The 15,098-nt window shown below is 46.9% G+C and overlaps 1 protein-coding gene across 1 annotated transcript; it reads right to left on the bottom strand.

The window, feature by feature from the left end:
• Positions 1-3,950: 3,950 nt before the first annotated feature.
• Positions 3,951-13,737, bottom strand: LOC128309811 (uncharacterized). Its single transcript, XM_053046288.1, has 9 exons — positions 13,598-13,737; positions 8,567-8,719; positions 8,273-8,494; positions 8,055-8,194; positions 7,785-7,990; positions 6,844-7,448; positions 5,850-6,598; positions 5,098-5,749; positions 3,951-5,026 (listed from the first exon to the last, which is right to left on the bottom strand). The coding sequence occupies exons 2-9, from the start codon at positions 8,717-8,719 to the stop codon at positions 4,919-4,921; spliced, it is 2,835 nt and encodes a 944-aa protein (XP_052902248.1). The 5' UTR covers positions 13,598-13,737; the 3' UTR covers positions 3,951-4,918.
• Between the last annotated feature and the right edge of the window lie 1,361 nt (positions 13,738-15,098).

The following is a 15,098-nucleotide window of genomic DNA, read 5'->3' as shown; positions in this document are numbered from 1 at the left end:
AGCCATAGTTAAAAACGAAACTGACAACTAACAGGTGACAAACAGAGTTAAAAAAACACACACACACCCTCTAACGTAAGCAATCTCACGCAGACAAAACAGCAACGCAAATGAAATCAAACAAAGTCTGGGAAGAGCGAACAAAAAGCGAACCAACAAGAGAAGAGAAAAGAAAAAACAAAACGCCCCAAGCAGCAGCAGCAGCGCACGGTGGTCAGTACCGGTGGACAAAAACGGCCCATTTTGCCAGTAAGGAATTCGTTATCCGTATCGTCCGTTCGGCATTACAATTAATACATACATACATACACACACACATACTTTCATCATACACACACATACACACAAATCCTGTTCCGAAGAATCCAGAGTAGCCAGCAGACATCGTGTAGAGCATGGGATTACTTCTAGACAGGTGAATTTACTGCTGTGTTTGGTCCGTGTCTGCCCTTTTTTTAGCCCTGCGCTGTCCCCTTGATTAACTCCACCACCCCACCAGTCCCCCTCAGTCGAGGGGTGGGTGTGGTAGATGTGTGCGTGTGTATGTGTGCTGGCGGTCGCAAACTATTGCAGATAAAGGTAATAATCACTCTTCTCTTTGATCCGTCGTGAGCAAAATCGCTTCAAAACAGGAGAGAACACAAAAACAGAACCAGCACAGGATAAGAGCTAACCATGGGACATGAAAACGAACACGGGAACAATGGGGGAAGAAGTAGTAAGGAAATCAAACAAACACCAAATTATGTAACGCATTGACTTGAAACCTTGTTCCGAGCGAATCCAAAGACGTGAGTCCTCTGGAGTCAGAAAACTCCCGACAAAAAAAAACCGGAGAAATAGGGAAACTTTATTACCCAAAGTGCTTCCAGCAAAACTTTACCTAACAACATTTCGAACGTTTGCAATAACTGGTTCCGTTCTTGCTAACCTGTCTTGGTCTTGGCCCGCCCATCTCGTTCATGGGGGATTGGGATTAGAATGGTAGACAAAAACAAACTGGGTGATGCTTCACATTCCTTTTTTTAATTAACCTTCTTCCAATTTTTGCAAAACCGCCACAAAGGCCACACAAAGCAAAACAGAGAGAGAAAATACAAGGAAAAACGCGAGAAAGAGAGAAAAAAGAGAGAGAGAGAGAGAAAAGCCTAGAGCAATGGGATAGCAATGTAAGGCAGGTTTACACCTAAACGACTTAAAAAGCCATCTTAAACTAGCAAAAAGAGAGCAGCAAAAGCGGAAATCAAATACACAAATGGTCTGCATGCAATTAATTAGCGCAAAATTGTTATAGCTAAATATTCATTCAATTAAGTAGAGCAAAAGCAAAACAAAACGCATTAAAAAAAACGTTGATCGTACTTTAAAAACAAACCAAATATCAACCATTTCGAACGAACGCTACTAAAAACCACACGATCTAAAACAAAACAAAAACGTATTTTAAACACTCTAATGTAAACGTCTAATTGCCGCGTCAAGTTGATACAGGTATCGGTGACCAGACAGGGTTCGCCGACACAATAGGGTCCATCGATTGCGGTTATGATTATGCTAGAGAATCGAATTCTTTCCCCTCTTCCTCCACCCCATTCCCCCACCCCCTCCCTCAACCCCTATCTTCCACACTCTTTTATCCCTTCAAGGGATGAACTTTACTTCTAAAGCCAAAAGAAAACACCAAAAAAGCACGCTGTTTGAATGCTGTCTCTAGTTTCTGTTTGAGCCGCAATAATAATACTTTTAAAACCCGTAAGCTGTTAGCATCATTAGGCAGAAATGTTAAAATCGAAATGTTCTAGAACAGGTACGATGCGACTAAACACTAAATGCTAAACTTGATTCTCGCGCGGAAACGAGAAAGCACACCCGAGATCGGACGCGTGTGCGTATATCGTCACGTTTGGTTTGGTTTCTTTCTGATTTGTGTGTTTGTGTGCAAAGCGCATTACTAGGTACGGTTACTTACATATACGTCGCTTTTCCGAAAAATGGCGCAACGGAGAAGTGCGTGCGTTAGTGCATTTTCGTGCACGAATCTGTACAGAGATGCTGGTGCAGCACACCACTCACGCTACGCCACTGTAATTAGTAAATACGATACTTGTAGTTGATGCGGCAACCCGGGGGTCAGATAGCCGCTAGGAACGTGCAGTGCAGTGCAAAACCGTCACTATTTTCAAAGGCGATACACACGAAGCCGAAACAGGTAGCTTGTTGGGACCAGGTCCACGCGTAGAAGAGTGTTGAGTTTGTGCTTCAAGCGTAGAGAAAACTATCGAACGACGATTACATTCGGTTCTTGAAAGATGCTTTCCTTTTTGTGCTCTTACGCAGCAGATCATAGGGCAGTCACGGAAGGCTGTACGGGAGAAGCCTACACGGATTGACAGTTAGTCCGAGCAACCGAGCAGTCTTGTAGTTGCCATAGGGAGGAAAGCATACATACACACATACACACAAGTAGGCCATGTCGAAAGGTGAGGCAATAGATGAATCGATGCGATGCGATCATACCCTAATCAGGGCTAGGAACACACAAGCGACCGCATACTTTAACATAACATACCATACATTACATAAGCGCAACATAAGTTTTATATAGTTTTTCTCTCCTACCCCATCTTAACACTACTTCTTCCGGGCAGCAAGGAATTTAGTGTACACACAAACATTCACCGGGGGTAGCTAAAAACGCTCATACACTCGTGTTTGGTGCGAACAATGCATTCCCCCCACTCACACAACACACATCCGTTATGCATACGTTTCGTTTGCGGATTAACAACACAACTACCAAACAACTACTACATTACACGCAGAAACCGATTGTAACCGATACGTATGGCCATCGTATTTTTAATAAATCACTGCCAAAATCACTGAACGGACGGAATATTTGAAGCATGTGTTCACACACCACTCCAACACTTCTGGGCTATTGTCTGATATTTCTATCGTATAAATAGAACGAAACGGTGGGTAAGCGCAGAAACAAAAGAAGAAAAAACAAGAAAAAAAAGATAAACAACAACCAGAACAAAACCAAGCGAAAAACTAAACAAACTTATGGGAAAATATAAAAAAAAACAACAAACAAACAAAAGTATAGAGAAAAAACGCTATCGCGATTGATTTACATTAGGAACATACTCACGACACCAATATAAAGAAAAAGGAGTTTTACGATTTAAACAAAAGTAAAGAAAAAAGTAGCAAAACAAGGAAAACAAACAACAAGCGAGGTTATTATATGACAAAAAAAGATCATAATATTGAAATAATTCTAAAAGAACAATTCATATATCCACTAAAAAAACGAAAAAAAAACTTCAATAAAGAACATTTTAATTCAATCCTTGTTACGAAAAAAAACACAGTGCAATGATGTCAAGATATCAAAAAGACGTTTTTAATTTTGAAATCATATTATTGAAATATAACATTATGTAAATTTTAACAAAGATACAAAACATTTATAATATAATTTACAAAATAAAAAAATCTGTACAACAGCGTGTTTTTATTGTGGGGAGCACGAGCAGTAGAAAGAAAATTTTGTATTTAATTTGCGCGCTTGCACAGCGGGACGGCTGATGGACATGTGTGTCGAATAATCAGTTGTTCGCACACTGGTCGCTTGTTTCACTTATTTTAGATACAATTCTTGACCTCATTTTGGTTATTATAAATTTAAAACAAGTAAACAAAAGGGATTACAGATCGCGTTGTTTGTTTCTGAATATTTAAATCAAACTATATTTATTTTTCAATTATCTTTTATACATTGTCATCACTTCTCATGCATTCAAGTCTCCGTCGGTTGAAGTTAAATCCTTTCAAAACGACCCATTCTATTAATTTCTTTTGAAACCAAAAAACATTCACAGAGGAAGAATTCTTTCTTGCACAATAAAACAACCTCATTCAAATTCATCCTTGTTTCGTGTGAGATATGAGTGTTAGTTTATTCAGCGAGTCTGTACGGGGATGTGAGCTCGATGTGTAAGTGTAAACTCCATCCATGCGCTAAACTACATTACTAAGGCGGTAGTTCGTATAAAAGCATAAAATCAATTCCCATTTAACCTCCACCCTTACGTTGTACCGAAGATTGCGCCGCGTTCCATCCACTTAATTGCTACACATTCTAACACAACCGTGGAGTCAACGGTCGACGGCCGATGCAATACAAATATGCGCTAAAAACGGTTTCTTACTAGCTGTGACTAATATCCTGCTACGATTGCCGGGTAGTGCGAGTAGTATCTACGTTGCATGACGTTGAGAATTTCATTCGTTTATCACAGGTATCGTCCCTTCGGTCCCAGTACGGTCCGTCCGTTTTGCTCCTGTGCGTCCGTGCGTTGCGTGTTGTGATTCGAATGTGTGGTTAAAATTAAAGGTATTAGTCGTTTATCGCTACACGCCATCCGTCGCGTGTCGTGTTATTAGCTAGTAATTCGAGTAAAACATTCTCTTATATGTAGTTGCTGCACGGTTCGGGTTCCAACGCCTGCCATCCATCGTGTAAATGTGGGCGGTTTCGAACCCTTAGAACCTTCGGCACCTCATTAAAAAAAACAATTTCGATCTTATCTACGCTTAAGTCAACTATCGCAAGCTCTTAAAGACACTGGATATCCGCGCAGTTTCGATGCTGTCCGTGTGTCTTCATGAGCTCGCGTCGCTATTGCCTTGTTCAAGGGCAGGGATTCATTTTTTGTATTTGCTCGATCGGCCGCTCGCTTAGCAGCAGTGGTAATATGTAGGAACGGTTTCTTCCGGTATCGCAGTGTTAGTGTTAGTGGGCAGTAGTCGGTGGAGAGGAACCATTACGAGCAGTTTGGTAGCGAGCGACCGATCGGAGGCTTGGCACGTGAGATAAGAGAAGCATCGCCTGGCACTCCGTCCAATTCTACCAGTTGTCGCGTCGTTCGCGGCTCACCGTCGTGCGGCTCTGCTTGATGTACGTCGTCCTCGTGTCCATGTCCATCGTACCCGAACCATAAACGGAAGAGTTGTTCTAAAACATCCCACAAAACCAGATGGTTAATGTCTAAGCTCACTAGTGTCGCTTGCACAGGCGATTCTTACCGCTTCCGAATCGGCTCGCAGATCAAGATGGTCCTCGGGGATGATCCAACGCTCGGTGAACTCACTAGCCGAGCGAGCCAAGCTCGGGTGGCTCAGTGATCGTTGCAGTGAACGCTGGTCATACCGTGCCTCCTCATCGTCATCGTCATCGAAGTAAGCCTTGCTGTGGGACACGATGTACGAACTGCCCTCTTCTGACGGTTCACCACCACTTCCGGAACGGGCCGGACCACCGCTCATCCGTCCAAAGTCCACAATCACCTCGGACATCGAGCGCATGTCGATATTGTTCGAGTTGTACGAAGAACGAGAGGTTCGACGCGAACGAGATCCACTCGCGAGTGATCCGGCATGGGCGGCGTAACCGAGGTTTGTTGCTGCCACCAATTGTGGCTCCTGCGTGATGGTGCGCACGGAAGAGTCACCGTCACTATCGTACTCGTACAGCGTCGGCAGCGAGCTACGACGAGATCGTGTGTCCCAGGTTTCGCGCTTCTTGCTACGCTTCGACTGGCGCAACTCCACGTCCTCCGGTGGCGCCAGAATGCGAATGATGACGTCCCAGGAGCGTGGCTCGAACAGGTTCTCGTAACGCGCATCCGAACGGATCCGCTCGAAGTCCTCTCGAACCGTTGCCTCCGACAGCATCGTACTGAAAGTGATGTAAGTGAGACACGCACATATATTTTCCGCCATCCAATGAAACACGTTGACATCCACACACACACACACACACACACACACACACTTACCGCAGAGTCGATTCAGTCGTGATGATCTCCTTCCACTTCAGCTTGTCGTCGTAGCTCAGCTGGCGCTGCAATGGGTAGCGATGCAGATCGGTGTGCAGGGCGGCCGTTGAGATGGATGTGTCCGGCATGTCGACCTCCTGCAATACCCGGATCAGCACGTCCCAGTTCGAGACGGAACGGTCCTCCGGCGGCAGGTCCACCGGCTTCATGTTCCCGACCAGTTCGGGGCTACGCAGCTCATCAGCCGCATACGCGCTCGGCAGGTAGGTCGAGGAAGGCACCGGCATGTGGGCCGATGCAATCGATGGTGCGCCGGAAGCGCTGGACACATCCGAGAAGTCTTCCCACTGGCGCTGGCGTTGCGCCTCATAGTTGCGAATCGTGACGTCCCACGTGGGATCGATGGGTGGTGGCGGCGGGGCGGGTACTGGCACCGGTCGGGCCTTGTATTCCGTCACCAGCCGCTTGTGGCGCTCGACGTCCTCGATGGTCGTACGCTCGGTGACGGTCGTGAGGAACAGGTCATCTACAACGTGAGACTTGAGTTCAGGCTTTTTGTACACTGCGATCGGTGGCTCGGGCAGCTGCTGCACCGCGTCCTCGGCGCGGTTAGTATGGCTAGTGACGTGCGTGCCAGTTAGCTGATAGAGGTGCGACGCGTCCACGAGCTCGGTCAGCGAGTGTGTGTCGTGGGCGCGCGGCCCGTCTGGTACCTCCAGCCAGCGTCGGTTGGTGCTCGTGGTCGTTACCTGCAAGGGTGAGTGTGAGGAGGCAGTTTGACCGGAGGCCGTAGTGGCCGTCCGCGGTAAAACAGTTAAGTTAGTATGGCGGTGCGATAATGCGACAGAAAGACACACATGGATGTTTGAGGAGGAAACGTGAGGATGCTGTGTGTTGATATCAAACGGAGGAAGGCGGGAGAAAGGAAGGACTGGGAGTAGGGAAAGAGAGTGTAGGACAGGAGTGAGATCAGGGTGCTGTTTTGTATATTAACCGTTGTGTTATAGCGCGGCATCGGCGGTGGACTTGGCGGGTAGTCGAGATGTGCCGGAACCGTATGCAGCTCCGGAACGTAGGTAAAGTGCGATTGAGCTCCATCCGCAGCCATCGACTCCGTGGTCATCACACTGTCACGGTCTTCCTGTGTCTCGAGAATCGTCGACAGGTTGTTGCGATCTCCACCGTGGCTCACGAGCGTGCTGCTGTTGCTCTCGGTGTCCGACATGGAGGAGCCACTCATCGAGGGCAGCGAGGACGGTGGTGGTGGGGACCGTTTCACCCGAACCTGGATGTCGAACTTGGGCGATGGTGGCAACGCCGCACTGGCCAGATGAAGCTCATGCGTCTGTCCGTACGCCTGCATGTGATGGTCGCCCGAAGCAAGACTCATTCCATCGTGGACATATGCGCCATTCTCGTAGGCACTGCTGCTACCACGCGAACTCACCGGCAGCGATCCCGTCTCCACCTCCTCGTTCTCTGACTGTGACTCGCTCGGATAGTCCGACGGGATCAGAGCGCCTTCGCTACCGGAAGAGCTCTGAATCGGAGGCGGCACGGCAACAACCGATCGTGCTACCTTGAATCCTGAGACGCTTCCTGCCAGGATGGTGGAGTGCCGAAGACGCGACGATGGTTGTTGTAGTTGGTAGTACAGGTAGTGCCAGTGGTGATGTGGTAAGATCAGTGAGCAGTTCGAGGTGCGATTTGGTTTAGAGTTTGGCACGGACAGGTGCATGAATTTAGAAAGAGATGAAACGAATCGTTAGAGAGTGGTTATAGGACTTGGTCGGACTTCCTCAGAGAACGACCGTGCTTCAGAAAGTCAGATTAACATTAGTCTGATTGGGTGCAAACGATGCGTTAGAGCTAGGTTTGCGTATTTCACCCCAATGTACGTTAGCTGCCAGCAGCAGAGTCTTCCCCATTCATTACCTATACTTCCGCTTTCAAGGGCAGTAATCTCGGAACCGCTACCGACGTGCACCACACGACGAACGATCGGAATCGGACGACGGCGTAGACAGTAGTAGGATACTCCCAAACCGAGCAGGAGCAACGTAAGGAACATGATGGCGCAGATGATGAACAGAATCTGAATACCCTTCAGTGGTGGTTCAATAACGGCAGGCTCGTTGATACTGGAAAGCGTTGAGAAGAGATCTTGTATGAAAGTGCCCTCGCAATAACTTAAAAATCCCTTACATCGGAGCTGGAAGACCTGCAGGAATTGGAGCAACTGGTGGTGGGTATCGACACACGATCGTGATGATTTCGTCCCCATCCATCTCGAGACCCGGATGGAACCGTACCACAATGTTGTTCGTGAAAACTCGTTGAGGTCCCTACCGGTAGAACATGAATCAATTACATCAGACGGGTATCAACTTCTGCCCACTCTTCTCTGCCCCCGTCTCACTTACCTGCTTCGTTCCACATCCTTTCAGTGGAAGATCGATGCGGTAGCTGACATCACCCTTACCAGACGTCTGACAAGCACTGTTGCGATCGTAATCGGCGTACGCCTTACCGAAGAACGGTTCGTTGAACTTCAGATCTACCTGCATAAAGCCGGCGGCACAGTTGAGGATCGCTTTCGTTCGATTAAGGAAGATGATCGGGCTTAGATCGTCCAGTTTCGTAACCTGCGGTTATAGAAGGATGGCAAATTAGTGACCATCGCTGTGGTTTGCATGAGCTCAACGGTCAGGTTTTACCTTTCCATCCAGGGTGGCTTCTTCCGGCAGACCTTCGCCCTGGTACTCAATGCTGTTGGCCTGCGAGGCATAGTTCGATTGAGCGTGTGTCCTTCCCGGCCACACCACTACGACAGCGCAGGCGAACAATATTAAGCTTCGCATCGAACTCATCTGTAAGGGAAGAGGTAAAAGATTACAATTTGCAAGTTTTTTTTGAAAGATCATTATTTCAGACAGGCGCAGAGGTTACGCCTAAAAGAATGCATTGTACTACTTCTACAGATTTCTTTTGAAGAGTTTATGTCATCCGCATTAAAATTTGCTACTTATTACATTCCATTGACATGACGAAGGTCATATGCCTCCCAGAAAAAGTTGTGAGATATTACGACAATGGAATTAAATGGGGTTTCACCTCAGGTACGTGTGGTATGAGAATTTGTATCTAAGCAAAATATTGTTGGGCGACCTAGAGTTCTGGACAATCAAACATAGAGTTCTAGATATCATCAAGAAACAGGAAGAAGTCTTGCGGGAACCTTAAAACAACACCCATCAATGTAAGGTTCCACAACTTCAAAATGCTATTTACACATTTCGTTCCAAAAACACCTTCGATAACGATCGAAAGTCACCTTTTCGGGTGCATTCCTCCGTTCCCATGGTTGAGATTTCGATCAAAAACCCATCGAGCGGCAAAATAATTAATGGAATAGGTAACCAACTGAAACATTGTCTATTATTTCTCTAATGATTTTGCAGTTCACTTCCCTGGTGGTGCGATACTTTCATTTTTCGTAAGCACCCAAGCTGCTGCCTGGGTTCCGCTGGTGTGGATGATATTTACCAGTCCTTTTACTGATATTTACCCATTCTTCCGAATCGATCATGCGTCCGTGACTTTATTTCGTTCCCTGTGTGAGTGTGTGTTTGTTTTTTTATACTCCTGCCGTCTTATGTCCACAGGCACATTGCAGGCTTCAAACCCCGATACCTTGCCTTCAGGCGTTTTTGTATGAGTGCGTGTGCAGAAAATAAAAGTCTGCAACAAGAGGTACAAGAGGAAGGAAAAACATACAAAATCCCCGACGAAAATGGACATGACATTTTTGCGCAATCGAAACCGGTTGCACACGTCATGCTTCAGCACGGCCCCGGTTCAATGGAGTTGCTGCTGCGGGCAGGTACTGCTCCGGTCAGTTTGTCTTGCATCGAGCGACCATTTGCTATCGGCGACCAATACTTGGCTCCACGAACCGAGCGTGGAGCGACCAATCGAACGCAGCTAAATAAATTTACGAGCACCAAAGCTGTAGAGCGATACGCTGTTCGCAGCTGCCGAGGTTGAGAAATTGCATGCAAAACCCACCTGAGCTGAGCTTCTCACCATTTGGCACACCAGACGGAACATTATCTGGTTTATCAACATCGACCCCTACGCTCCGTATGTTTGCTGTTGCAATAGCAAGGGCCCAAGAAATGTGCATACAAGGGTTGCAAACCTCGCACAGAATGAAGCTCACATACATTGTACCAACAATTAAAACAATTACCTTGGTGGAAAAGCTCCGATAGAACGAAGATACGTTTAATAACCGAGCTGTTTTGCTGTGTTCATTGCACTACTTTGTACCTTCATTAAAATCCCGCTTCTCTCTGTAGTTGAAACCATTTTTAAAGCCGAGCTTTCACAATCTTCCCCAAGTAACTTATCAACCCGTGATGACGGTACCGTCTGATGCCTCGTTCCAACGACCCGCTCACGCAGATGCGTGTAGGACGCGGCCAATATCTAATGCTTTGTACGCTCCCAAATGGAACAGGGTCAGTGCGCATCGTGTGCTGGCTATGAAACATTTTGAAGCTGAAGTTTGTTTCTAACACACCCAGATCAAACCCTATTCAATGTTCAATCTCCCAGCCACTCAGCCCTGATGAAATCGTGGCAGTATTTGCAATTGGAAATAGTTTGCAAGTGCGTTAAGGCGTTTCGTTAGCTGAAGGCACAGCCGTAAAAGCTGCTACTTGGCTAGAGAACTGCGAGAACTTCATTTGAAAAAAATGTCAGTCACTAAGCAATCAACTCGGGACAGAATTCCAATGAAATTGTCACCTGATGGAGGGTATTATTTATTCCAGTGCTGATGCCGAGCGTCCGGATGGAGTTGGATGCGTCACGCCGTTACTCAGAACTCAGGTTCGAGTGAGCCGATCGGTGGAACACATGGCTTTGCATTGTTGAGGGCTTAATGGGCCATGAATCAGTCAGAACCTCGCATGCGTTGGTGTGTGTAGTACGTGATGTGATGGAGATTACTGATTTTTTTTCTGTTCGTCGATGAATGATTACCTTCCCGTTTGGTAACCGACAGACCTGTCCCAGCAGTAGGAAAAGCGGCACATAATTCTCATCGCTATATACAGCCAGAATATCTCCTGATCCGACAACTTTTTGACAATTTCGCCACGATTGTCTCACCAAGATGACGTCAGCTCTTGGCGAAGTCAACGCACGAGCAGTTCGCGTTTCACTCCATGTGGGCCCGATGTGCCCAAAATTGTACAAGACAACTTTACTCCACGAGAAAACCCACCTTCCGGGAGAAAAGTGGAACGAATGAAGCTTTTGGTAACTCCAGCGACGATGGCGACGGCGACGACGACGAACCTCCGTTAGATACACGCCAACGAAATAGAACACGCTTTTGTGTGCCTGCCCGTAACACTTCCCGCGGTGGCCTTCATTTAGGCACTTTAGGCACGGCCAAATGTACCCTCGAGTACTCGAGTATCGGCGTCAGAAAGGCAAAGGGGGAGGCAGATTTTCACGCGTGTGGGAGCGCTCTTTTTCCCTTGGCGCTTTTGCTCACAGTTGTCCGTTCGTCCGTGATTCTCTTTGGAACTAGACACACATTTCCGCTGTTGTGCATGAGTAAATTTGTGGAAAGAAAAGCCGAAATGAGAGTAAAACAACGCTTTACGTTGTTTACTGAACTGCTACCGCCGACTTGTTGGAGGAGTTGTTAACAATCCTCAGCAACGATCCTCAGAAATGATCAATCAAGCAAACTTCATTTGGCGTGTAATTTGCATAAAACATTTCCTTCTTCTTTATAGCAACAAGTACTCGCTGGAAAGAAAATTGCTTTTAAATGGTACTGCTAGGTGTTATAAATAAAAAAGTTGGACAAGATTGTTTTAAAAGCACTTTTGCACGGCCAATCACAAAAACCCCTCGGTCATCAATCAAACAGAATAATGGCGAGCGCATTACAGGAACGGGCATTTCTTTCCCGTGGGCTAATCTCGGGATGCAATGCAATCAGCTACACAATACACCCTGTGTTCGCCAAAACCGGTTTTGACCATTTTGCGACCTCAAACCGGTGGGAGAAGCTGGAACCAGGGTCCAGGGTGCTTTAAGGTTGTGCTACAGACTCCGGCCCGATTAAGCGAACGAACCGCTTCAACGTTCCCGCGCACAAAGACCGAGAACTCAACTTGCGCGCGTTGTTGGTGCGGACGGGTTCCGTTCTGTGGGAGTAGGAGTGCATGCAAAATCAGCTTCCAGGGTCAACCTACGCGCATTACGACCAACCGATCCGTTCCTTTCGAGTCGCCATTTTTTCTTATCCGTTGCGCGACTGGAACGCGACGCGATGGGATTATAGCGCGTTTCTGCAAGGGAACTCTGGTGGTGAAAATTACATAATTATAAAGGCGCTGGAATAATCGGTTCCTTCATCTCGCAGCTTGCCGTTCGGGTGGGTAGCATCGGATGCCAACGACGCTATTCGTGACCAGATGAAACGGGCGGGTATTACGGGTCCAACACATCAATCATTGTGGCTTTCGGCGATTTTCTTCGGCAAGCGAGCAGTCAATCATAATTGAAAGAATCAAATATCAGCAAGCCTCGGTCCGACTACCTGTACCTTTGCTGTCTAAGCCCCTGACGCTGAGTAGAGCTTTGTTCGGTGAACGTCAACTACCACTATTGAGTAGGTATCAAAAGACCCCAAAAACCTCCCCGCTGCTAGTCGATCGACGTCATAGGTCAGCTCGCGAGAACTAGCTCGACAAACATGGTCCGAACACGGTCAGCTGCTTTTTGGCCTGCCAGTGAACGAAAAACCCGGCCCCAATTGTCCAACTCGGTTTGAGATGAATAATCGGCCGACGCTCTTGCTTCGTTGGACGCATAGGAAGAACTCCACAGCAATACAACATGCCAAAGATGCCTGGCTTGAATGTTGGCCCTCCGATACTCAAGGTGGATTCAGTGCCCGCAGACAACTTGTACACCCACATAACACTGTCATCTCCCACGAACGGCAACAACCCGATGAGGAAACTCGTTCGCGCACAAATACTACGGGTGATGGAGTGAACAAGAAGAAGAAGAAAGACACTACCTCATCCCCTCAGCCCCAAACAATCGTCCGCGACAAATGGCAGCGGAATTCGCCCCATCCAGATTCAAGGTTGTTGTCGTTGTGGTCGTCACTGGGTGGGTGCTTGTGTTCGTGTGGTGTGGGTTGGTCATTGGCGAATCGTACACCCCGAACCCGCCAGCATTGCACATTGGCGGCCGATCGTTTACGACCGCGGTAAGAAAGTTTTATAATATTTTATTACAAATATACGACGACCTCGGACAGTGCGAGATAAAACGCGGAAGAATGTTTTGCGATTTTATGACCCGAACGACAGGTAGGTTGCATCCTGAGTGCATATGGCTTAATCCATGCCACATTGAATATATTCCGCAGGACGATCATTTCCAATGCACACGGCGACTGCCGTGGAGGAGCAGCAACAAATCGCGTGCAACAAACACATACGACAGAGAAAGGAAACAATGAACGCCTCAATGCACCCATACAACGCCAATCCGAAAGCAAACGATGGTCTCATCGTTTCGTGCATTCGTACGGCAGTAGAGGCTTTATATAAGTGATCGTCAACAAAACGGAACACCGAACGGTGAAGAAGATCGCGCTGGAAAATGCAGTTGTAACAAACTGCTCGAATTTTCCCTCCACTTACCTTTCTTCCGGGGCCGTGCTGTGGCGCTGTTTATAAATGCTGGCAGTTTCGAATTCACTAGTGCTCCCTTATTCCAGTGTCAATCACGGCCTCCGCTCGAAATTCCATCCAGAGACCAATAAAGACAAACGCGTAATGCGCAAGATTCCCGAGATTCGAGCACTCAAAACGCACACAAACTCACTGGGGGGAATTTTCCGCCTTTACCTAGAGCTGCAAAATAATGTTGACTGTTACAAAGTTATTATTTCACTTTTACATTCACTTTTTTGCTTCGCGAATGCGCACACACTCATCGTCGTCGTCGTTGTTGATAGTGGTGGTAAGCGATATGAACTCCACAGTGTAAGCACACGCGCGTTAAGCTGGCCCCCCCGAAGTCAGCAGGGTGCCAAAGGCAACAAAAAGTGTGCGGAAAGCAGATGGAAAACAATAAAATCACCACCACGATGCACCAGCGAAGCGAGAAAAGCTGTTTGAGATGAGATGAAGCTGCGCGAAGGAAATAGCGAATGGGACGGCGGCAGTTTTAAATCACTTCAACCCCCTCGGGGCGATAGCGAGCTTTTTGTATCTTCTCTTTCACCACACTTTCGCATTCGCTCTCACTGTTTCCGACACACCACAAACGCACATTGTTCACTGCATTTCCCTGCGTGCGGGTTTAATTTTTCCTCAAATTACATTACCTTTTCGATCAACTGTCAAGCAGCTGTTATACCGTTCCGTTTACTAAACTGTGAATAGAATCGCGAATAGAAGCACAGAGGAAACCCACAAAAAATACAACCAGCACGGCGCAACGCGCGCCCGAAAGCACCTCGTCTAAGATGGAGTTGTTGATCTTGCCAGCTCCAACTTCTCACTGACGGGAGCTATGCAGTGGAAAACAAGTTTTGCCTCGCTCCAAACTTACAAAAGTCCTCTCTCCATTTTGAACTCACCTACTCGCTTCTGCACGCACATTCACTCTCCGAATACTTCTCTAAATGCACGCAATACCCCCGTGAAGGGAAGAAAGATCAGTGACCGTATTTTTGTGCGAGAGTCTTCGATTGTGTTGGAGGTTTGGCTTCAGTGGAGCACGGAATGGTTTTTGTGCAAGACACTACGTACAAAACGATGACAACAAAATGCGCGAAGGCAGATTCCCATCCCAGATGTGTTGGCTCTTGCGGGGGCTAATTTTTGACGTTTCTGTTACATAAGACTTGTACGGGCGATCAAGCGAGGAACCTTAATGATGTGGTTACGATTTATCTTCTTGTTTATTTAGTCGGTTTTCCACTCATTATGGAAATGAAACAAATGATAATGTTTTAACGGTTTAAAATACGCATTAATTCATTAAATAGCTAGCTTCTTTATAAAAATCCTGTCAGTAAAAACCTTGTGTACAATTTTCGAAGCATTTTCCGTATGCGCCTAAGGGTATGCAATTGAATGCTTCATAAAATGCATCAGTCCAGTTGTACTGTGACTTTTTGTTGAGCGCGAGAGA

This window comes from Anopheles moucheti, chromosome 2, assembly GCF_943734755.1.
Source record: "Anopheles moucheti chromosome 2, idAnoMoucSN_F20_07, whole genome shotgun sequence".
Lineage (NCBI taxonomy): Eukaryota > Metazoa > Arthropoda > Insecta > Diptera > Culicidae > Anopheles > Anopheles moucheti.
The sequence above is the reverse complement of the archived record's forward strand: the minus strand, read 5'-3'. Positions and strand labels throughout refer to the sequence as shown.